Source organism: Taudactylus pleione, unplaced genomic scaffold (genome assembly GCF_031769625.1).
Source record: "Taudactylus pleione unplaced genomic scaffold, aTauple2 ptg000792l, whole genome shotgun sequence".
Taxonomy (NCBI): domain Eukaryota; kingdom Metazoa; phylum Chordata; class Amphibia; order Anura; family Myobatrachidae; genus Taudactylus; species Taudactylus pleione.
This window is the reverse complement of record NW_028285194.1, coordinates 9400267-9425524: the sequence shown is the minus strand read 5'-3', so window position 1 is coordinate 9425524 and position 25258 is coordinate 9400267. Positions and strand designations below refer to the sequence as shown.

Below are 25258 nucleotides of genomic sequence, written 5' to 3'. Positions count from 1 at the left end.
GCCAGCATCCCAACGATAAGTACTGGGGTTAGGGGGAGGATTAGGGTCAGGCACTAGGGGGAGAGGGTTAGGAATAGCTCTAGTTTAAGGTTAGCAGTAGGGTTAGAATACTTACCTACAGGTGTCGATATCCTAACCCTGTCGGGATTCTAATCCTCATCGAGATTCTGACCATCGGGATCCCAAGCGCCAGCATCCCGTACCCAACCCCTTGGAAACCCCCGAAGGGTGTGTCACTGTACTGGCATAACTATACTCTCATCATGATGTAGTTATGCCCCCCCCCCCCCCAATTAGAGTCACAGAACTGGAATGTTGGAAGAGACGAAAGCCTGGTCAGTTTAGAACAACAAGATAAAGATAGCAGATACAGGAGAGAGAAATAACTAAGCTGCTCATAGCTTGTACAAATATTAGAGACAATGTAAATTGCTTCAAGCAAATCTACGGAAAGGTATCAGTTTTGCGCACCTTTCAATGCTGTCATTCTGTATTATTTAGTGTCGCAAGCTGAATTTTCAGATAAGCTTATATTATACCTTAAAATAAGCATAAGTACGAAGGTCAAACAGCAAACCACACTGCAGCCTAATTCAAAAGCTATCTGGCTGTATTTGTTCCTCAACCTTTTGCTAATCTAGCACTGAAGCTCAGAAATAATTTCCTCACACTTTATCCTAGCACATACACAAGATGTGAGAATACTTAATAGACGAACCAAACATAAAAATAGTAATAACATGAAAAAATATGTTTAACTCATTTTACTGTTACTGTTAAATTATGAGAACGTCATTTTGTTACAGCAAAGCATGTTCCTTTTAAATAACCATGGCGTCCCTTGGGCCGACATCAACATTAAATCATGATCAGTTACAAATCCTGACTATTATAACTTTATTACAAGTAATGAAGCTGAAATTTTGTCCCATAAAAATACCAGATGCAGTATGGTAGAGCTATAAGCAAGAGTCACCAAATAAATGTTACACCGGATAATTAACATAATTGCTTTAAATACTGGTTAGCACCAAGACTATATTACAAATTCAGTGAACAATGAATCAGTAATTTTCAGTTAATAACTAAATCTAACCAGAAGCAGAAATTACAAGTCAGAAATAAAGATCAATGTGTCCAAACTTTTAAAGAGAATTAACACAGAGTAATGTTGGGATAATGGTGAGTAAAAACATATTTGGAGTTGGTTTGGATGAATCTTTGAGAGTAAGTTCAATTACAGGCGTAATGTAAGATTGCATGTACCGGGCCAAGAAATGGACTAAGGGCCTGATTCAGACCCGGTCACAAGCGCTGAGCGCTCGCAACCAGGTCGATGGTGGCCCAGAGCGCATGCGCACGACGGAGCCGGCTCTGTCGTGCGCATGCGAGAGACACGGATAGCGACGGGCAATCTGTCGCTCCGGGTCTCGTACCAAAGGGGGCGTGCTGACAATGTTGAGTGACAGCACGCCCCCTTTGGTGGGCGGGCCGGGGGAGTGGCTGCCCAAACGGAGGCGTTCCCATGTGAACGCCTCCATTTGGGGGCGGCCCCACTGACATCACAAGTAATGTCAGTGGGAGAGCTTTCGGCTCTGTTTGAGCCGAAAGCTCTCTGTGGCTTGCGGCAACGAGACCCTGCCACAAGGGTCTCGACGCAAGCCCGATGGTCGCGGTGGTCTTGACCATCGTGACCATCTTCCTGGCTGCTCGCTATAGCTGTGGGTGGTCACCCACAGCTATGCGAGTGGCCAGGAGGATGTTCTAAAAAAAAAAAAAAAAAAAAAAAAGAAGACCAGCCCTGATTCAGAGCGAGCGCTCTGTCATAGTGTCCGGCTCTGAATCAGGGCCTAAGTGCACATCTCCCGAATGAACATGCAGTAGCCTGACTTTTTCCTGTACAATGCACGATGTAGGGACAATTTAGGGTGACAATGCAGGCGTTCACATGCCATCCCATCTGCACATCGCCTTTCATTGAATTGTTCCCTTGATGTTACTTAATGGACGATTTGTTTGTTTAAATTGTAATTTTGTTTATTATTTAATTCAGTTTAAAATATATTTTTAAAATTGAATTCAAATATATATATATTTTTTAAATATGCCTAAGGGGTGTCTAGCATCCTACCATGTCCATTGTAAAATTACCTACCACCCCCTATTGACAATAGACCCCCCCCCACCCCAGTGGTAATAGATTCCTATCATTATCCCCCATCCCCTTAGTGGTAAAAGAGACCCTGTCATGTACCCCCTGCCCACTATAATAAGTCACTGTTTTTTGAACATCCCCTCCTCTCCCGTGATCAGTGTATTTATTTTTCACTATTTTACACACCACGTTAACCCCCCCCCCCCACAAATTACTTTATTGGGGCATTCCCACCCACTCTTCACCCCCAGAGCAAGTAGACTCCCAGGGGGTATTACAGCCCACCCCCATGGGGACGTAACACCTCCCCCTCCCGATCATGCATAGTGGGATGCAACAGTATCAGCTAAATCTCAGCTAGCCGCAGTTGCATCCCCTTCGACAGCGCCAGTTAACTGGTTAAAAGTCTTGGGGTATATTTGCTAAGCAGCGGCTTTGCTTGTGGGTGGTTGTCAGCTGCCTTTAAAATACCAATGGCTCGATTCAATTGACCACGAATTAAATAGCGCCGGGAGGGAGCTCCTGGAGCTATTCAATTCTGTGCGCAGTTAGGTCGGGCAATGCTCGTTCTCTTGCCGCTCGTGCCTTAAACAGGGTGTTTAGTCGCGAGAATGGACATTCTCGGACTAAACTTCCCGGCGCGATCCTGTTTTCCCGGCGCAAAGGACAGAAAACAGCATCGCGCCTGTACTTTTGATGGATTTCTGCTCGCACACCTGGAGGGGTGCAAGAAGAGATCCTTAGCGCACTGAATTGAATAGCTCCCTGATTTTCCTCCCAGCACTAATTAATTTGCGGCCAATTGAATTGAGCCCCTTTAATATTAAATGAAAAACACTCCTGGATTTGCAATTAATACCACTGCCCATTTAAACTAATAAATATACCTCTATATGTGAACCAGGGTCACGAGACCCTACATATGTAGGCCAGAGAAGTCATACAGATTACTCGGAGCAGCTGTTGTAAAGTGTCTTCTACTCCTAAAGACATCAGTTGTTCAACCTACTCAGAACACACAGTACTGTGCAGATTATTTCAGTCAGCATAGGTAGACAACATGTGGCTCTCCAGCAATGTGGAACTACAAGTCATACGTTTTGCTGGCAGGATGTGCAGTCCCTTCCACAGCAACTGGAAAGTCAGATTGCCTTCATTTGTTTTACAAGCAAATGTGGGACATGTAAAGCAAAGCAGGTAAAAGTCATGTACACATGATGGTGAAAATAAACTTGGAATTCTGTGTTAAACAAATGAACTAAGAGGAATTTGCCACTTACATAATCATGAAAGGCCTTTGCTTCACTTGAATGTTCACAGGTTTCCCGTCTCTCTGGAGCAGCACAGTACAGATCCCAAAACACGCTGGGGAAGAGAGAAATATAATAATCCCGTTATCACACAATCCCCCCAATATTCCACCTCTGATACTGACAAATTTGCTGCACCAGTGAATAGAACAGATGTAGACAGATCACCAGAGAAGCAACGATTGAACAGAGATGAGATTTACTCTATTCATCAACTGTAACAGTACAACCAATGCAATTTATATAAAAACCCTTTATATGGTGTTCTTTAAAAGGGCAGATATACAGCATTCTAAGGAAGGGAAAGGAATTTATTGATGTTACACAATGAATGGCTGTTTAGATGAAGACTTGTTGCCACAAAAAAAATCCAATATTTAAAATCCTAGAAATACAGAGATTGACTACTTTAGCATTCAAGATTCAGTGTATAACTGTGGATACATGTTTTCCAATCCGACCAGATCTGTGAGCAAATAGGGAAGGCTACATTGAGCTGATCAGATCACAAGATCTTAAACCACAAATTACCGTGGGTAATAACGGGAGGTAGCCCCGGGCTTTAACGCCAGGGGCTAGTAAATGAGCCTCCCACATTTGCCTGATAGCCTTGTTGTTATTGGGCGTTAACGCACAGGATCCGTGATAAGTTCATGGAACTGTGCGTTAACTGGCAGTTATCACCCAATAACTGCACAGTTAAGCGGGGCTAATTGAATACATGCCGGCGATCAATTAACATTTGTTCAGTTAACAGGGCTAATTGAATCCCGCAAATTGTGGGTACCAATTAAGGTTGTATACAGGCGCTGATGTGTCTGGCAATTAAGGTTGTTATCCTAATTGAATCCCGTCCTAAATTGCAATATAGACTGCACCCATTACTAGTAGACCAGTGACCACACACATATATCAAAGGGGGTCATCCTCCGTTCTGTTTCTAGCATGCTGGGCTAAAAATATACATTATGGTTTTCTAAGATTGAACCACACACTATGCAATGGTTAGTGCACATGAGAAACTAAAACTTTATTGTGTGGGCAGCTTAAAAGGGTGGTGAAAGGGACAAAAAAAGGAGACTTTCCAAATAACATATTAATGAGAAGATGTTAGATGTTTGTTAATAAGTACTGTATAGCTAATTTACTACTGTCTTGAGGCAATATGTATACTGGTAGTATCTGTCCATTTAGGTAAAGGGTTTATAAACATTGACAATGGTTTGTTGTTGGTTTGCTATAATTTATGGATTTCATAATCTCTGTAAAAAGAGGAGGAATAAACAAGAAAAAAAAAAAAAGTTTCTGAACCCCTAATCCAGTGGTTCCCAAAGTGAAACACTTGCAGGGGTGCCACTGGTTGGTGGTCTAGGTCCAAATCAGATTATTTATGTTCAATGTAATAGTGTAGGCAAAGCCAGTGCTGGTGGCTGCCAATCATAAAATATGTGAACAAAAAGAAGTACAACTCTGTCCACCACCACGTAATTTGGCCTAGGGGTGCCGTGACAAAAAGTGCTGATACTCTAGGGCACAGGTTCTCAAACTCAGTCCTCAGGACCCCAAACAGTGCATGTTTTCCAGGTCTCCTCACAGAATCAGTGAAATAATTAGCTCTACCTGTGGATCTTTTAAAATGTGTCGGTGAGTAATGAATACACCTGTGCACCTGCTGGGTGACCTGGAAAACGTGACCTGTTTCAGAACCTCTGCTCTAGGTTGCAGTGATTCAAGAACATTTCGGAACCACTGCAATAATCCATATTAAGTTGAATGGTTTTATTTTGCCTGAATCAGAAAATAACATACATTTCAGCAGGTGTAACAAAAGATTTCATGTCCATCTAGGGGACTTGAACGCTACAGACTTACAAATAAAACCAAATTTGATTATAAAAAGTGTTTAAAAAAAAAAAAGGTAAACTTTTCTTTTAGATGTCCAATTATCTTAATTCTGACTAATAAATGACGGACTCATTTGTATTCACCACAGAATAGCTGAAAATGGACCTCAGGACGTCACAGTGTTCTGTAGCGTGCAGGGAAATGAGGATGAAACTTACCACCACCACGAGTGTAGGAATCCTGGGGGCTCGCCCAATGTGATGTTTTTCTCCCATCTTATCTAGAAGATAGAAGAATGTTTTAGAAATAAAGTAAATTATCATGGTGAACCTGCAATATAGATAAGTAGCAGAGTAGTTAGCTGGGAAACGCGCAAAGACACAGGGGTTTGCTAGAGACTCCAGTTCATACCTCAGCACCACAGATCCTTAAGCTAGAACCAAAATTACTGCAAACGTGAATGTGCAGAGAAACTGTACCTGGGCGCGCACACACACACACACACTTATTAGCTAACTAGCTGTTGCCTGCAGCTTCGCCCACAATGAAATGGATTCTGGCAACATTTTTTTTTTTATTTGAGATGTTCTAGTTGTATTGCTTTGCCCCCGTAACCAGCAGCACTATACAGACTAGTGGCAGAAGCGCCTTCACCCACCATTCACACCAATGTCACTGTGTGCCCTGTGCACACACTATGGACCTGATTCAGACCCGCTCGCTGAATGCGGCCGCCCGCTCCCAGCGAATGGAAATCCAGCTAAATGACGTCAAGGCAGCCGCTCACGCGGCAAGGCATAAGCATGCCCACTATGTCTTGGCGAGCGATCTCTTTGTGTTTACAGATGCCCACCAGCCTGTCTTTAGCCGCCCACTAGCGTACGTCATCTGCAGGAAGTATATACAACCATCAGTACATCGGGTTCCATCGGATCTGACCGCAGCGCTTGCGGTTGACTGTACCCTACCGCAAGCACTTCAGTGTATTATTCAAGCAGGTGACGTGTACTATGACGCTGCCTGTTAATTATGCATGCCCCAGAAACAGCGTGAAAACACTGGCACACCTGCGTCCGCAACTACACTCACCTGTTACTACTGGCCTGCCCCTGTTACCACCCACAAATGGCCTCTCCTGTCACTCAAACCACTGGGCTGTCTTTGCAGGGCGAGTGAGCACATTCCGATCGCCCGTACTAGGTTGCGCACGCGCACTGCGAACTATACGCATGCGCACATAGCGAACATAGTCTGCAACGAGCAGCCGCTTGCTAGCGAGCGGGTCTGAATCAGGTCCTATGTCGCCTATCCTATTCAAGTGAACACAGGCCCAAAGCACCTCTACCCCCACCCCTTACCGGCCACGTGCATTCTGCCACCCCTATCTCTTGCATTGGTGATGTCAATAAGTTACGTTTTTTGTTATTGCTCAGCTGTAACTTGACGGATCGAGACGAAACAAAGTGCAGGTTATTTCTAGGAGTTTCCACTAGGAAATGATTTATGAAAATCAGTTCAGTCGTTTTTGCACCTAACTGGAACAGACAGACAGACAACGTTCTAATTATAATAGTATAGATAAATACCAGTCTCTGGAGATGCTTGCCGTACAAGATTTCAGCTAATGCGTGCATCACCCTCTGTTAAAATATCATACAAGTCCTCCAAACATCGAACAATACAGAAAAATATCTTTACCAAGTGAAATGTGTTTGTCCTTATAATGAAAATGGGATTCCTTTGTAAGTAATCAGCTATTTATCTTCTTGGAATTATGTTCTCCTATCAGGGTTCTACCTATCTAAAGCATTTCAAACAGAGCGGCTGTATGTTACATGAGATATAGGTTGGTTTTGCCCTTTAAAATGATTTGATTGCCATTTTAAAAATACAGGCAGACTTGCCAGAATCTTACAGGCTATTATAGATGCCCCACAGAGTATTTATTTCCTCCTGTAGGTAGAACCCCATTACCACTAACATTATAGAAGTGCAGCAAATGGGATAAATTCAAATATTAATGAACACTGAATGCATACTGAAAGGGGCGTGTGATGGGTTAGGTGCCACTTTCAGTGTAAGATTCCATTATCAATCATTAACATGGTACCTGATGACTGCAGCCCCTGCAATACTCTGGGTAATGCACAAGGATGAGACCTTTAGAGTGTATAGTATTAACCATTAAAAGGAAAAGTCTACCTTTGTGGACTTTGTGAGCTTCTCTATCTCCACAAGGCTGTGGGCTGACTAAAGCTGCGTATCCACTAGCAGACTGTGAATCGACTGCACAATTACGACACGGTAATCGTGCAGTGGTTTCACAGTCTGTGGTATGCCTACACTGAACGGTCAGTCGTTCCTCCCTCATCCCCGAACATGGCCAATCTGTCGTTATCGGCAGACTGACCAGCATGTTCAGGTGATGATAGATGTCAAAAACAACCAGCGGGAGTGCCCATCGCTGGTCGTTTTTGACATTAAGCTGCCAGATTTGTGCCCGATTAACAAGCGATTGAATGATAACGATGTCGTTATCATTCAATTGCTCTGTTTAATTGGGTAGTGGATACCCACCTTAAGTGCCCTATATACGATTGGTCCCCACTGGCACTTCACAAATTCAACATTAGTGTATTTAAACTGGTAGCAGGAAAAAAATTAGCTGTTTTAAGAAAAGGAAGAATGAACATTTAAGTGATTTTTGTTTACACATTGGGTTTAAATGGTGGTTTTGAATACACTTATTCCCATGCAATATACACATACACCTTTATTCAAATCATGCTAAATGGCTCTAAACAGACTTTAAGACTTAGCTGACAATGCAAGGGCATGCGGACAACTGCAGCTGTACTTCTGTGCGAGACTCAGTCACTGAATCTGGGCAAAAGAGAAGAGTTCCGATACAAGTGAATGCCCCATGCCTCACACCTCATTCTGCAACTTTATACCAATTCCTTTTGTTAAAAAAAAAAATAGGACTAATCTAGCATGCCTGGTAGACCGTGAGCGGCTTTGTATACAATGCTTATAATGCGCAAAAGTATGAATCGCTACCCAGTGTATCGCATTATGTGACACAAAAATGCTAGGTTTTGGAATTGATAGTATTGTGGTTTAAATTCTGTCGGTAAGACTCAGATAATCATCAACTTTGAAAAGCCGCCATTTAATTAAATAACCCCCTTCGTGTTTGTAGCCAGTTTAATACAAGAACATTGTTATACTGCAGCAGATTCTAGACATTTTGAATTACGCATGCTAGATAGGCCCTACGATTCCATACATATTTTTTAATAGTGACAATATTACCGATAAAGGCAAAACACATGTAATGGGAAAGAAGTATCACTAATAATAATGAGAGTATTAATAAGCAATTTATAAATGTATATGATGGGATGTAGTTATTTGCAGCCGCCGGTAACAATCCTGAAGCCAGAACGTCGGCTAAGGAGTTATGACAGGCGTCAAGATACAGACGCCTGTCATAATCCCGACGCTGGCCCGATCGAAGTACTAGCCTGGGGGAAGGGGGAATTGGGTTAGGTTTAGGGCACCCCGGGGGGGTCTTAGAGTTAGCCACAACCCTGGGAGGGTTAGGTTTAGGCAGAGGGTAGAGGGGGTTAGGTTTAGGCACTAACGGGGGGAGGTTGGGGTTAGGCACCCCTAAAAGTGGGTTATGGTTATTGGGAAGGGGGGGGGTAGAGGGGAGGGTTAGACTGACTTACCTGCGCTGTCGGCATTCTGTCCTGCTGGGCTCTCCCTGTCGAGATTTGAACCGGTGGCTAAAACAATCCCATTTCATATATGACAAATACAGAAGTTTAGAGTAGCAAACTACAGACATTTGTCAATTAGGAGACTTATAGGGCCAAATGTAATAGGGTGAGAGTTTAGAAAATGTGAGAGTTTAGCAGGAATCTCTCACATTGGTTGAGTTTTATCTTCAAAATGGGAAAACATCTGAATGAGATTTTAAATCGTGAGAGTTTTTTAAGTCTAAAAAAACATGCAATTTCGCTCTGTTACTTTGTTTTTGGACTCTATTACATTGGCAAAGTTTAAAAAGTGTCAGAAACTATTACTTTTCTAAACTCTCACCCTATTACATTTGGCCCATAGTATTCATCCCAGTACTCAAATTGTTTTTGGCATGTGGAATCTAACTTACACATTCTCTATGTATTCCCACAAACAAAGCAGTTAGAGCTGCTACATAATGTGAGAATGTACTTATGGCCCCATAAAGTGATCTGCTATCATTGTACTGCTGCCCAGCAAGGCTTCCGTCTGCCTACAAATACGGTTAACAGCTACTTTTGGATGAATGCACAAGGAATATCATAAAGTGTGAGGATTAATGCTGGCAGGAGCTGTGGTAATTTAACCTCACCGTTAATAACTCATAAACCACTTTTCCCAACTTATGTATTTTCAGCAGTTCTAAGTGTTCTATTGTAGAGCGCAACCCTTGATGTGCTCTCCCAAGGGCTGTCCCATCTGCTGTAAGGCAAGAAAAACAAGCTGTAAGCAAAAATTAAGGATGCATGCTAGATGAACTGTTTAGGTTTAGATCAGTGTGTTCTAGTTGTAACAGACACAGCTGAAGCACCAAGAGAGAACAGAGTCTCTGTATGAATAATGTGTGTCTACTCCTATTATCACCTAAGCCATAGGTAATTATAGATCAGAGTTTGCTCATCTAACTCCCAATAGGTCATGTTTTATATTATGGGAACTTACTCACCCATTCCAATGGGAGAATTGAAAAGGTTTGTGCCTAAAGCTGGGTACACACCTATACAATCCTTGACCCGGTCATCCGATAACGGATGATCGGATAGACTATTATATAGGTGTGTATGCCGTTTTGTTGCAGAAACGCTGCAATGGTCGGGATCGGGAGGTCGCATCTTATGTTCTGTTTAATATTTGTCGGCCTGACCTCCTGATCCCAAAGAAGCCCGTACACACTGCGCCATGTCTGCACAGTGTGTACGGTGCTCTGTGGCAGCTAACTGGGTGTCACGCTGGAGACACAGCGCTCGGCTGATCGGGAGAGTTTAACTCAATCAGCTGCTAGTCGAAAAGGTGTGAGCCCAGCTTTACAGCAGACTTTCCCAAACTGTGCCATTACAGTCCAGGTTTTAAGGATATTTGTAAATTGATTAGTACCTCAGGTCAATTTGATTTAATTATCTGGGCCCAAGCATAAATACCATTAAAACCTGGACTGTAAAGGCGGAGTTTGGGAAACTCTGCCTTAGAGGTTACAATAGTGAGTGATAATCTATGGGGTAAATGTAATAGCCTGCGAGGTGCAGGTAGTAGCATAATTTCAGCAAATTAGCCGCTAGACTTAAAGCAGAAATATTTTAAAAAGGCAAAACCAAAGATTTTTAAATTATTGATGCTTTAAATCGATTGTCTAAATTGAAGAAAACTAGTAGTACAGAGGTATTAAACATGCGGCTCTCGTCTCCAGCTGCTGTGGAACTATACATCTCAGCATGCTCTGCCACAGTTTTAGCAAGCCCTAATAGCAAAACTGTGGCAGGGCATGCTGGGATGTGTAGCTCCACAGCAGTTTGAAGGCTGCATGTTAATATTACATTTACCTTGGAATCTCTATATTATACTACCGGACCTAAACCCGGCAGATTAAATACCGACACCAGAAGGCCGGCAGATGGAGATCCTGACAGGGTAAGTATTAACCCTATCCCTACCCCTCCCTTAGTGGTGCCTAACCTCCCCCCTAATGCCTAAGCCTAACCTCCCCCCAGGGGGGCCTAACGCTAACCCCCCCTTCCCCTAGCCTAACCCTAACCCTCCCGGGGGGGGTACCTAAACCTATGTCCCCCCAGGAGCCCCTAATTCTAACCCTCCATTGCCCCCCTGGCTAACAGGTCCGACACCCGGCTTACCTATGTTCGGTATTTCGGGCGTCTGGATTTCGGCGTGGGGCTAATGATAGGCGTCGGTATTTAGACGCCTATCATTAGTTCCATGCCGGGATCTCACGGTTGGGAAGCCTGGCGGTTGGCATTTCGTCCGCCGGGTTCCTGATTACATCCCTTTAGCACTTATATTAACATTACTTTATGTATGGTGTGCTGTTTTAGCGGGGCGCCGCACCCTGCCCTATTTCTGAAGGGCAGAAAGCACCCTGCCCTCCAGCACGGTGCCCCACTGAGACAACCTGTGGGTTCCGTCTCCACTTGCGGGTCACAGTGTCCCGTGGGTGGTCAAAACAGCGGCACAACGGTCACCGTCGGTGAATGGATGCCGGGCGCATGCACTCGGCATCCATTCACAGTGCCGCAGCACTTGGAAGCTGCCCGGCATGCCTTCGGCGCGAGCAAAAGTGTCCTAGCTCTAGGCCCGGCGCCCTGTCAGCTGCCGGACCTAGAGTGAACACTAGACTTCCTTACCAAAGTGCCTCACTACGGTACCATCTATTGAGCATTCTCACTTTTCCTTGTTTTAGTTTTTTTTTCTTGGCTGCATTTAAAGTTATCCCAGCAAAAAGCACCACCATATCTATTGATTTCATAATGTATGTTGTATTAAAAAAAATAAAAATACAGAACCTCTAGTTGCTTATTTGCTCGCTTTTCAGCTATCAGATGGGAACAGTCATTTACCAACCATCCTGTGCCCATCTGCCAGCAATGTAATACCCATGAGATGCCCACCAAGCACCCAAGTCTCAGCTTTGTGATAGCATTATTTATATGGCCGAGAGGTGGGCGCTGAATTGTTAAGTGTCAAGTCTGGATTGAACTTGACACTTACAAGTTGCTGATCTATGCGAACAGATGCTAAATAGTTACAGTTGAATAGACTGCTCATTACAGACAATGGTTTAATAATGTAGAACATGTTGCTTTTATCCCAATCACTGTGGCAAAGTTCTGTGATCTATACAGCCTGGTAGGAAAGCTGGGGAAAATAAATGAGATGTACTTAGTCAGTTGGCAGAGTATCGGTGCAGACACTGATGTGTCCGTACACATTTTTGCTGCAGTTACGCCAAACAGCCGCCTCTCGGCGGGCCAGGTCCTGTGAGATTCTGCTAGCGCCAGGCTTCTTCTTTTGCTGAAAATGCATCTAAGTCACAATGTGATGCAACTAGGACGCACCAAGAGACTTTGTGGATTATTTTGATATGCGACACTTGTATATCTGTGTACGACATATTCTCTCAATCAGCATGCGACGTGCTACGATGCAGCGGCCACAGCTTTCTTCCACGCCAAGTTCGGTTTACAGTCTCAGTCGCACACAGATATGTAAGTGTCACATATCAAATTGGTCAGCACAGTCTCCTGGTGCATACCAGTTGCATTTTTTGGTAAAAAAAAAATTACGCAACAAAACGCCTGACGCTAGCAGGTTGTCACGGGACCTGGTGGCTCACTTACATCAGGCAATTCACGCTGTGTGGCGTATTGAGGCTAGATGTATGAGGACACATCTGTAGCACTGCTAGGAGGGGAAATGAAAGAAGAGCAGGGACAGAAGAACCAAAGAGCTGTATGTACTGGGGATCTGGGAATGAGGACAGCTATGGATTTAGATGTGGCTGAAATGTATGAGACTCTGGAGCACGCCCGCTCCCAAAGCACACACAATATGCTCAGCACTGTATCAGTCCCTTACTGCCACTCACTTTCAATAATTTCTGTAGCACAAGCAACCAGTTGTGAACTGGAGTGTGGAGAGAAGGTGGGTGCAGATACAAGTTACCCGTGCATGTAGGGATGGCGTGACCATGCCCCCCGTTACCCGGGAATGTGCACCAGGAAGAGGGCCATCCCGCGCCCGGCCCGATGTCTGGGTGGCCTTGGTTGTGAAGCTCTGGTAATGGGATGGGAATCTAAACTAGGGCAAAATCCAGATTTGTGCTGCATGAACCTAGATATAATTATGCACGCACATACCAGTAATGAGAGGAACATACAAAAATATTTTATTAATATAAACATACACTTATTAAAACACACCCCAGTCACAGGCGTTCCTGGATTCCTGCGGTATGCAAGGCAGGGACACAGCGGAGCAGAGAAATGAGAACTGAGACATTACAGGTTACAGGACAGTTCTTTAGAAACAATTGTAATGTTATTGTCAGAAGAATAAATTGGAGTAATTAGATTTTTTAAATGGTCTGCTAATAATAATAATAATGAATAAAATCTTTCCTAACAGTTATTTATATAGCGCACACTAATTCACCAGCACTTTACAGACAATACTTGCCCATTATCATCAGTTCCAGTAAGGCTTACAAACCTTATTCCCTACCACACGTTCATTTTTTTCAGGGGCCCGTTACCCTAGCAGTTGTATTTTTGGATTGTTGAGAGAAACTGTGGCACCCGGAGGAAACCCATGCAAGCACTGGGAGTACATATAAATGACACAAAGTTAAGCCTGTGGGGTGAATAAGGCCATGGTGGGACTCAAACCCAAATACCTCATTGCTGCGATTCAGCAAAGAATTTTATATTTATATTGAATATAGAATTTAATAAATCTTATTTGTCACACATCCTTTAGAAAAATGTAAAAAATAACCGCATGATCTTTGCATATAATCATTCGAAAATGTCATTTGGTCATTGTCTCCCTATAAAATCACTTAGACCTAAGTTTAAGGAACCCTGCTCAAAGGTCATTTTCCCTAACGGCATATATAAAAGTACTATGTCAGGTGGTCTATCTTTACACAGTAAAAAAGAATGGCCTTATGTACTCTACCTCTGATCTTCTTGTGAACTCCGTCTGGCACACTACACTCAACAAGCTTCTCATCTCCCATTCTGCACTTGATCTACACACATTTAGTCCTCAAGCCTACATCTGTGGATCTAATATTAAAGGCTATTCCACACCTATCCAGTTTTATTGCACTTTTCACAGAATAAATGCATGAAAAGCATATTACATATAGGAGAAATAGGAGGCAGTGGAGTGAGCCTCACTATAATGTTACCGTATTCCCCATGCTAGCGGTACAATACATTTTATTGTTAAAAGCACAACACGTAGAAGACGTACATCGAATGCAATTCTATCTATTTTCCCAGCGCATATATGTGAATGAGCCTCTTCAGTCAATCATACAAGAATGTATTTATCTTTGCATTGTCCTCCCAAGTAGATCTATACCTTGTAATTAACCTAAGTGCAATAATCCATCTAGTAACTGGGAGCTCATAACAAATGGTTGTCTTGATGGGATGGATTGAGGCGTCTATTATTGATGGAGGAAAAAAATATATAGAGAAGTGTAAAATGTAAAAAAGAAGTTTTTACACATTACGGGCAACATTTAAAACGGTGTCTGTATAACAGCGTACATACAGTACATATCCAGTTAGAGCAGTAGAAATAATCTGCCGTCAGAACAGATAAATAAACTATGTAAGTTTGCACTGGGTCAGTCCTGGCAGCACAGGTCCTTAGCATTACAGACACAGCACTGTATCTGGGAGAACACAAGAGACTACACTGCACTAAATGTCTGCTAACATTGTGGTTTACCATTTATTTACACATTATTAAACTTGCAAGAAAATACACATAATGACTAAACAAACCATAAAAAAGTCTTATAGTTACCATTTGCATAGTCGTTTCCATTAAGACTTAAATGTAACCATATACAAAGGGAATACCGCACAGCCAATCTTTACACACAGGAATACAGAGTTTACTGCAGATACCACAATTTCTCAAAAATGTAGAATGTAGAAGCCAGCAATTTCATACAAAGTAAATTATTATTTTTCCAACAGGGGGCACAGCATCAAATCAAGAGAAAAAAAAGCAATTTCTCCTTGAACAAACCAAAATTGCAATGCATTACAACGCAGCTTTGTTTTTACGATAAAAATTTGAATTACACTAGGGAATACCACTCCAAACTATAAATCTCTAAGCATATTTTAGATGTGCCCCACCAGCAGTGCAACGGTTTTACCAAGGGGCGAATTGCTCCTTTTTTTGTTCCTCTTCTTTTTTGTCCCTTACTCTGAATCAGTCCCAATGTTAATAATCATCCCTAATAATCACAACAAACAAAAACGATTAGTGTGTATCCACACCACTACATTATACAAATCTGTGCCACACCACTAAGACTTGTCTTGCTTGTCTGTGGATGCCCAATCTGTGGCTCCCCGAGTCTTTGGAGAGGTTTCTAAGTTTTATGATGCTTTGTCCACCTAGCTGAAATCATGAAGTACAGTATAAAGGATCTATAATGCGAAACATCTGAGTAATAGTAGAAGTATTCATTAGAAAAATTACACAAATCACCATCACTCCGCCTAAAGGCCCCCCATACACGGTGCGATTACACCGTGTGAGGAGATAGGGGATCCGTCGTCCAACATATCGGCCCGGTCCGCACACGCAGTGCGATCGGGTGGCCAACTGCCCGATATACCGGCTCCCGCGTCTCACCCGCATAGCAATCCATGGGATCACAGTACATCGCATACCCTGATCTCATGATCCTGCAGACAGATCAGGAGGTGTGATGTACGACCCCGCAGGAGCGCGCTCGGCCAGATATCAGGGCCTTACACGGTGTGATATAGCAGGCAAATCACACCAATCAGTCAAATCGCCTGGTAGATCGCTACATTTATGGGGGCCTTAAGGGACTCATCCGACCTCACTTCCAAAGGGATTCTGGATTTCAGAGTGGTACAGAACCCACTAAGCTTTCTATATACAAACAATATAAAATTCTCACACTTGGGAATCTGGCTCAGATGAATTTCCTCTTTATTTTAGCATTTGACAGAAATTATGTACGAAACGCATTATGCATTTCAGGATTACATCTTACTCCTTTCATCAGAAGCATTCCAAGGGGTGTCCGTACAAGCCCTATTACTCTCAATAGATTACAAATGATGCTAGAATGCAATATTGCTAGGCAAGTTTTTTTTTTTAATAATAATTTTTAAATTGTTAATAGAAACAACTTAAATATTTACAGAATATACAATGAAAATTGCAAAGTCTGCACAATACAGTACATATTAATAGAAAAAAAAGGCATAAAAACCTGCATTCAAAAGTAAATATATTACCAAAAAATACATTGAAATTTAAACCGTGAAAAAATTATTTTCATTCTGATATTTTCTATATAAAATAAATCAATATAATACTAACAATTTTGAACCAAGAATTCACCTAATTTCCCTTTCCACCTCCCCCTCCACCCTGGTCCACAGTGCAACACCAAACCTCATACTAAATTTCAAAGTAAATACTATGTCGTAGGTTTCAAATAGTCTAAAAATGTGAGTTTGGGTTTCAGAATCAAGCGAGTCAATGAATATTCCCCATTTTCTATGAAATCAGACAATACTTCTATCTAGATACACTAATTTTAGTAAGGTAGTTTACACTGCAGAGAAAAAAAGGTCGTAGATATACAATTCCGTAGAATAATTTTTTTAGTTACTGTGACCGTTACAGTCAAAAAGGGGATAAGCTCATTCCCTTTACCATGAAGATCCCAATTAATAAAATTGGCACATAACATCGCCAAAGGGTCTGTACCTTCCCACAGAATTTCCTAATCTTTCCAAACTTCCACATATTGTGAAAGAAAGTTGAGTGAGAGTGTCGACATGTTCAACATGCCCCAGATTCACCGGGAACCATGAGACGCCTCTGTGCTGGTGATATACAGCGGGTAAAATAAGTATTGAACACAAACATTTTTCTTTTTTTTTTTAATGGGGCGTAATGAAAATGTTCACCAAATGTCAGCAACAACCCATGCAATCCACACATGCAAAGAAATCAAACCATAGATGTCCATAAATTAAGTTATGTGTAATTATGTGAAATGGCACAGGGAAAATTATTGAACACGCTTACTGAAATTTATTTAATACTTTGTACAAAAGCCTTTGTTTGTAATGACAGCTTCAAGACACCTCCTGTATGAAGAATCTAGTCACATACATTGCTCAGGTGTGAATTTGGCCCATTCTTCCACACAGTCTTTAAATCTTGAAGGTTCCGTGGGCCTCTTCTATGAACTCTGATCTTTAGTTCTTTCCATAGATTTTCAATTGGATTCAAGTCAGGTGATTGGCTGGGCTATTCTAGCATCATTATTTTCTTTTTCTGAAACCAATTGAGAGAGTGTCCTTGGCTGTGTGTTTGGGATCATTGTCTTGCTGAAATGTACACCCTCGTTTCATCTTCAGCATTCTGATAGATGGCAGATTTTTATCAAGAATGTCTCGGTACATTTTTCCATTCATCCTTCCTTCAATTATATGAAGTATGCCAGTACTGTATGCTGAAAACAGCCCCACACCATGATGTTCCCACCTCCAAACTTCACTGTTGGTATGGTGTTTTTGGGGTGATGTGCAGTGTCATTTCTCCTCCAAACATGGGGTGTATTATAGCATCCAAAAAGTTCAATTTTGGTCTCATCTGACCAGACTATATTCTCGAGTATTTCACAGGCTTGTCCAAATGTTTAAACAAGCTTCAACATGCTTTTTCTTCAGCAATGGAGTCTTGCGCGATGAGCAGTTGAGAACATTACTTGCTGTTTTCTTTGAAACAATTGTACCTGCTAATTCTAGGTCTTTCTGAAGCTCTCCACAAGTGGTCCTTGGCTCTTGGACAACTCTTCTAATAATTCTTTTCACTCCTCCTTCAGAAATCTTGTGAGCAGCACCTGGTCGTGGCCGTTTTATGGTGAAATTATGTTCTTTCCAGTTCCGGATTATGGCCCCAGCAATGCTCACTGGAACATTGAGAAGTTTAAAAATCCTTTTTTATCTAAGGCCATCAGTATGTTTTGCAACAATAAGGTTGCAAAGGTCTTGAGAGAGCTCTTTGCTTTTACCTATCATGAGATGCTTCTTCTGCGACACCGTGGTAATGAGACACATTTTTATAGGCCATCAGTTGCAAATGGACCTGCTTATATTAATTTGCAATGACAAGGGGCAGGATTGCTTTCTAATTACTGATAGATTTCAGCTGGTGTCTTTGCTTTCCATGCCTTTTTGCACCTCCCTTGCTTTATGTGTTCAATACTTTTTCCCTGCGTCATTTCACATTATTACACAACTTTTTATGGACACCTATAGTTTGATTTCTTTGCAAGGGTTGTTGCTGACATTTGGTAAAAATTGCATTACTATAGCCCCATTACAAATATATTTACTGAGAAAAATTTTGATGTGTTCAATACTTATTTTACCCAGTGTATAAGTGCAGTGCACTGTTTTTAAATGGACCTCTTGTAGCAAGGCAGAATGTAGGATCTTAACAGTTTTTCCCATGTGAATCAACAGAATTGTGATTTGTGGTATGTCTTCTCCCCATATCTCAATAGTAGAGGTCCATGCTTTTTCTGGGGTTACTGGTAGTAGATCTACATAAAGAAACTTTGTCTTATAGGAGAAGGTAGTGCTTCTTGCAAATAATGACTACAGTGGATCAACAATATTAGTAAAAACTATTGCAGGTATGTGCATAATGTCTAGCTTGTAGACACATATAGAAATCTTTAGCTGGTAAAGTATATTGATTACTAAGCATATGAAAGGTAAGAATGGTGCCTCCTTGATTGCCGCTACCACTTTTTCTTGCCACCGAGAAAATCCCACATTATCCAAATCCAGTTGAAATGCTGGATTACCCCAAAACGTAATATATTTAGAGACCAAATATCTACGGCGTAATTTCCTGTTCGTAGCCTTCCAAATAACACAAGTATCAAAAAAACAATATATTGGACAACGCATGTTGTGGTAGTTTATCACGGGGAACATGTAACAATGCAGCTGGGGAGTAGGGAAACAAAAGATCTTCCTCTAGCTGTCTATATGTACACCATTCCGTTCCCACACACCAAGACGTATCGAAAGGAAACTGATTGTTCTAAAGCTAATATGTTGGGAATTCCCAAACCTGCTTCTTTTTTACTCAGAAAAAGCTTACCCCTTGCAATATGTGGCTTCTGACCCATCCAGAGAACGGCAAAAAATGTCCTTATTCAGCCTACAAAGATCAATTTTAGTAATCCTAATGGGAAGCATCTGGATTAAATATGACAATTTGGGAAAAATAACAGATTTAAGAACAGATGCTCTTCCAAGTAACGAAAGAGGTAGAGAGCACTTATGTATCAAGCATCTTTGATATGGTATTAAGAACAGGAGAATAATTGGCACAGTAAATATCAGATAGATGAGCGGGGTCATACACACCCAAATATAGGATACGTTTTGAAATCTTGAAAGCCTGTAGCAAATGGGGTTTAACCTAGTGGCCTGAGAACCCGAAACATGTAACACCTTCGACTTTTGGATATTAATCCTATAACCTGCAAAAGTGCCAAAATTGGTAAGTGTATCCATAATGGTAGGAATTGAAGTGGGAAGGTCTGAAACAAATAATAGTATGTAGTCTGCAAAGAGACAGACCTTTAATACTGTTGAGCCAATAGAGATGCCCTGGAACAAAGAATTAGCTCTAAGGGAAATCGCAAGTGGTTCAAGAGCCAGGGCATACAGGAGAGGGGACAGCGGACAACCCTGTCTTGTACCGTTTTGAACCTGGAAGGGGACAGATGCTGAAATAGGTAATTATTTAATCAGATTAAAAACCAGACTCCCCATATGTTCTATGTGGTAGCTCCTGTAAAAGATCACAGCAATCTCTTTACAAATTAAATGTTTTCTGTAAATGCAATTATAGGAACCCATATTAAAAAACATTCAACAAGAAGTGGAATATATACTATATAAAAAATAATCTCCGTCAATAACTTGATCAGAGACTCACTTGGGGGGAAAATTCAATCCTACACGGTGTATGCGATGTGACTTTCCAGAACAGCACATTGCATCTGCTGGCATCACACGTTTTCCTGGCATTCCATAAAGGTGCTAGGGATAAATGGCCAATATGTGCACTGCAGGATATAGCGGCACATCGCTTTGAATTGAATTGTCCCCCTTAGTTACCTTTTTGTTACTATACCATGGAGAATAACTTAAGTAAAACATATGTTTATGAATGATAGTTGGACATATGGCATAGACTGGAGTGCTGGATTTCATGGTTCTTTACCAAGCAGAACAATCTTTTCCTCTAAAGCTGGCCGATCCTATTCTCCATAGGTGCAGACCGACCGCATCATACAGTAATAAAAATGTGCAGCTCAGCACATACCTGGATCAATGTGGGGTTAGTCTGCGTGGTCGGCCAATGACCAAGCATAGGCTGATCATATTCATTTGTGGACCAGAATTTTTGATATGCACTAAAATGCTCCAATCAGATTATTGTCTTGGGTAGACACATGTAGCAATATTGGGTTAATAGCCTGTAATCACTGTTCATACCCCTGCATATGTAGCCAGTATAATATTACACTTCACTAACCAATTCTCTTCATTTTCCATCCCACTTTATCACTTCCTAATGTCATCTTCCAGAACAGCATTTGTGATCCTATGACATTCCTATTTCCCTAAATCTCCCATAAATGGTTGTACATTGCGTACATGCAGTCACTCACCGCCAGCATTCGCCACAGGTAGAGAAACGACACTAACCTCTGATAAAAATGTCTGCGCAGACTTCTGTGCCCCCACGTGTAGCAGGTATTCATATACATATAGAGCTAATCTGTTAAAAGAAATGAAAAAGTAAAATAGGTAAATACAAAAAGATACACTGTGGATGAGCAGAAATAATAATGGTAGTAAAATGGCACAAATAGAAGTATGACAGACAATACCCTAACTATGTAATTCATGAATATAGTAAGAGCTTAACCCTGCTTTTATCCAGTACTGCCTGCTGGAATTGTGAACAAAATCTTCAATTGTGAATGGATCTAGCAAAATGGAGCTGAGTAACTCCAGGTTTCCTCAAGCAAGGTCTGGGTGAGAGAACAGGGATGATGCTCACGGAAGTCGCACCAAATGCTACATTTAATACAAAAGTAATACAAAATAAATCTCAAATTGTACTTGTTGCACATTATCCCCATGTAACAATGTATAGAAACACGAGTTTTCCAAATTTAACACACTGTACATAATCATGAAGCAACATAGTTAATAGCAGCTTTGTAGTTATAAAAAAAAAATAAAGATCAATAAATAAAAATCTATACAGATTAGAATTTCACCAACATTTAGCTGCTGGTCACTGTCACCATTGTGCTGTTAACGCATTTCAGAACGGTAAGTGCAAAACTCTTCTAACCACCCCGCAGTTACAGGTGAAATCACTTTTGATATTAGAAATTGCTGAGACACTCAATCTTATAGTCAACTGTACACCATAAAACTTCCCTCGACTATTGGCGGAATTTCCTGCAGATCTGACCTCCTAGAAAAAGATGAACATTTTCCCCAGACTGCTTCATCTTTGGCAGGCCTTAAGGTGACCATACAATTGCGACGGATCGCCGCGATCTGATATTTCCGAGCTCCCACCATCGATGTTCTGCGATCCGTCGCCAGATCGCAGACATTTGACATGTTAAATGTCCCCGATTTGACGATTGCGATTATTTTTTTATCGCGATCGCCAAAATCCAACATGTTGGATTTCTGCGATCCTGCGATGCTAGGTTGCAGCATTGTGGGATCGCGGCAATCCATCTCTGATGTATGGGGCCCATTACCCATTACAATCCCGCTGAAAATGTAAATAAAAAAAAAAAAACCTTATGGCCTTTATCCGAGCTGAAAAGAAGCCTCGGGTGAAAAAGGAGCGTCTTTAACAAAGTACACACTGAGGGCCTGATTCAGACCTCCTCGTAAGGGCTGTTCGCAGGTAATGTGGGCGTTTTTTTTGTCTCCTGCCGCTCGCAAACACTGTGGGAGGCCACCCACAGCTTGTGCGAGCGGCAAGGAGCCAGTTGCAATAATCACGACCATCGGCCTTGCAACGAGACCCTGTGGTAGGGTCTCGGCTACCGCAAGGCCGATTGTACTTCCTGCTCTAATAGAGCAGGAAGCCACTACTGACATCAGTTGTGATGTCAGTAGGTCCTCCCTCAAACGCCAGGCGTTCCTAAGGGAACGACTGCGTTTGACCAACCACCCCCCCTACTCGCCTACAAAACGGGGCGAGCTGTCACTCACAATCGACAGCCGCCACGTCTTGTAGCGAGCCCCGTAGCGACTGAACTTCACGCCGGACGCAGTGCATGCGCAGAGCGCAAACATCAAGCAGCTCGCGAGCGGCTCTGAATCAGGCTCTTAGTGCAATACATATTATTGCATTCTCCACCGCAACATCGCATGTGCTTCAGGTTTACGCCCCATATAGTTTATTATGGTCCCTACCTTCTCATCGATCCTTATGTGCCAAGTTGTTCCCTACTGTTAAGTTTTCGCTGTTAAGTTTGGGACTATTGCACCCATAGGTTCAATCTCTGCTCTTCTCACACTTTATTAGTGATTCTGTGAAAAAAGTCAATTATCCTGCCAGGTTTAAATCAGAAGGCTTTCAGTGACTGGACTCAACATCATGTTCCCTTTTCTATAGATATTGTTCCACTGTGCTTGTTCCCACATTGTGCTGCTTTTTGTTCTGCATTTCCCCTTGCCTATGGAGTTTTTTTTTCAATACTTACAGCTCTGTAATTTCTATAATACCCTTCTGGGTCCTGGTCCCTCCCACAATGGCTACCCGCTGAAATCCTTACGTAGGTTTAACAGCAATACCAATAATTTGTACTTTACATAAACTGCTATTATCTTAACAACCTCTTAAAAGAGGCCAACGAACTTGCATGGGAAAGGGAGACGGGAGAGACTCTGGATCCTGAGGACTGGTCTGCCATTTGCTTAGCATTAGCTAAAAGCTTAATCTCTGAGTTCATATCAAAGAAAACGCTTTTAAAAATTTTTATTGTTGGTACATGGTTCTGACACGCATTCATTCTATTTATCCCACTTCCTCAGACTTATGTCGATGATCTTGCGGACAATGGTGCACTCTGCTGTACATATGGAGGCAGGAAATCATAGAGATGAGGATGAACTGGAGAAAGCAGAGACCAAGACCACTGCACCATTGGGTCATTGTAATGTCCAGTATAGTCCAAGGGATCCCAGATTTCAGCCAGGTGCAAAACAGCATCAGGATCATTGATGCAGAGGAGTACTGCCATAAATGCCTGTAGGAGTCACATCAGGAGGGAGTCCATGTATAGGAGGATGATCAGTTCCGTCAGCAACAAACTTTAATAGGAATCGATCAGACATCTGAAAAATCCCCATATGCAGACCAATATCTGGGAGGCAGAATCAGGGAATGCGATATGCTGTACAAAGCATCACCCATAGTGGATACAAAACGATCTATTGCCTCATTGCTTTCCCCCTGGTTATTACACTTAACCAGAGACATGGAAATATGGGTTTCAGCTTCGCACACCCTCTCACGGGTCTTTTGCATATCCTGATGAAGCAACTAAAGGTCAATTTGAACTTCAGCAAGTTTACCAGTAACAGTCTACTCAATGGTGGCGATGGCCTTCAGCAATTGTTATAATGTAACTTCTGGTGCATCAGGAGAGTCAGGAGGTGAGGACAGCTGAAAAGAGGAAGTAGGGGCAGAAGACCCAGAGGTTCCTCCAAACCCGGGAGAAATGCTCCAGATGAAATGCAGCAGAGGATTGCGAGTGTTTGTCTATAATGGAAAATAACTAAGGAGGGTAGGAGATGAAAGGATTTAGGAGGAGGAGATGGTAGCTCTAAAAGACACTGTTCTGCAGCTGTAATAGGTGAGATAGAAAGGGAACACCCACAGAAACTCGCACTCAAGCAGACAAATGGAAGACATACTGTACAGGGGACAGTTCAGCTCAGTGCCTACAAAGTCGTCCATCAAGTTGACCTAGTGTGTACCCAGCTTACGAGTGGTTGAGGGCTTTGAGTGCGAGGAGTTGGAATACGATTCAGTGTAGTACAGGCTGCCAGTGGAGTCTGACAGAGGAAGACAGCAGAGGTGGAGCAGTGAGTGTGGAAAATGAGGATAATCCCACTAAAATCATTCATACAAGAGGAAATATAAAAGTAAAGCACTTCCAAATTCACACACTATAAAAAAAAACATGTGACATCTAAAGTGTTGCACTATTGTTCCCTCTCGTGAATATACAAAGTAGTAAAATACCTATAAGGACATTAAACATCTATAGAAAACAAGTATAGTGCAGTAAAGAACAATATCCATGCCTAACAAAAGTCCTATATTTGCTGCCCACAGTGAATCTCTGCAGCTAATTTATGATCAGAGAAAGTGCGTCCTCATTTGGGATCACTACTGTACTTCAATGGGATTTCACTGCTTGCAGAATATACCTTTTCTTTTGCTTACATATTATGACAAATCAGCGCCTCTTCCCATACAAGTTTAACTAGATAATGGGCACGTCTTTATTTACATGAACGGTTTGCATAAATAACCAAAGTGTAATGAAATTTGTTCCAAGAAGAATTACATGTAGACTGACTGAACTGCAGCAGAATCTACAGCTAGTGGCTGATATGTTTTCACAAGAAGCGAGACACAGTTTCTATTGCCAGTTAGTGATGGTCAAGGAGATATACCCACTGAAATGGCAGCACACGGGCACATTAAGACAGCAGAAAATCGGGCTGTACATATGGCACCACAAATGGCATGGTGGCAGTTCTGTATCTATGTCCTTTGAAACACCTTCCATTCATACACTAGAAAACCTGCTACAACACGCTTGTTAAACCACAAATAATCTGAAGACCTGAAACCACCCTACATAGAAGAGCATTAAAAATGTATGGGGAAGGATTGCTGATACAGCAGCAATAAGCAGAGCCAGAGGGAACGAGAAATAAAAATACATAAAATATAGCAG

At 42.0% G+C, this 25258-nt stretch overlaps 1 protein-coding gene across 3 annotated transcripts in view; it reads right to left on the bottom strand.

The window, feature by feature from the left end:
• Nucleotides 1-25258, bottom strand: part of SSBP2 (single stranded DNA binding protein 2) — a 228377-nt gene that overhangs the window by 140419 nt on the left and 62700 nt on the right. For all 3 annotated transcript variants that reach the window (XM_088457928.1, XM_088457926.1, XM_088457927.1), the window contains exons 2-4: nt 20949-21021; nt 5529-5590; nt 3436-3520 (exon numbers count right to left, since the gene is read on the bottom strand). In XM_088457928.1, the coding sequence (XP_088314054.1) occupies nt 3436-3520; nt 5529-5590; nt 20949-21021 (220 nt within the window). The remainder of the gene's footprint in view (nt 1-3435; nt 3521-5528; nt 5591-20948; nt 21022-25258) is intronic.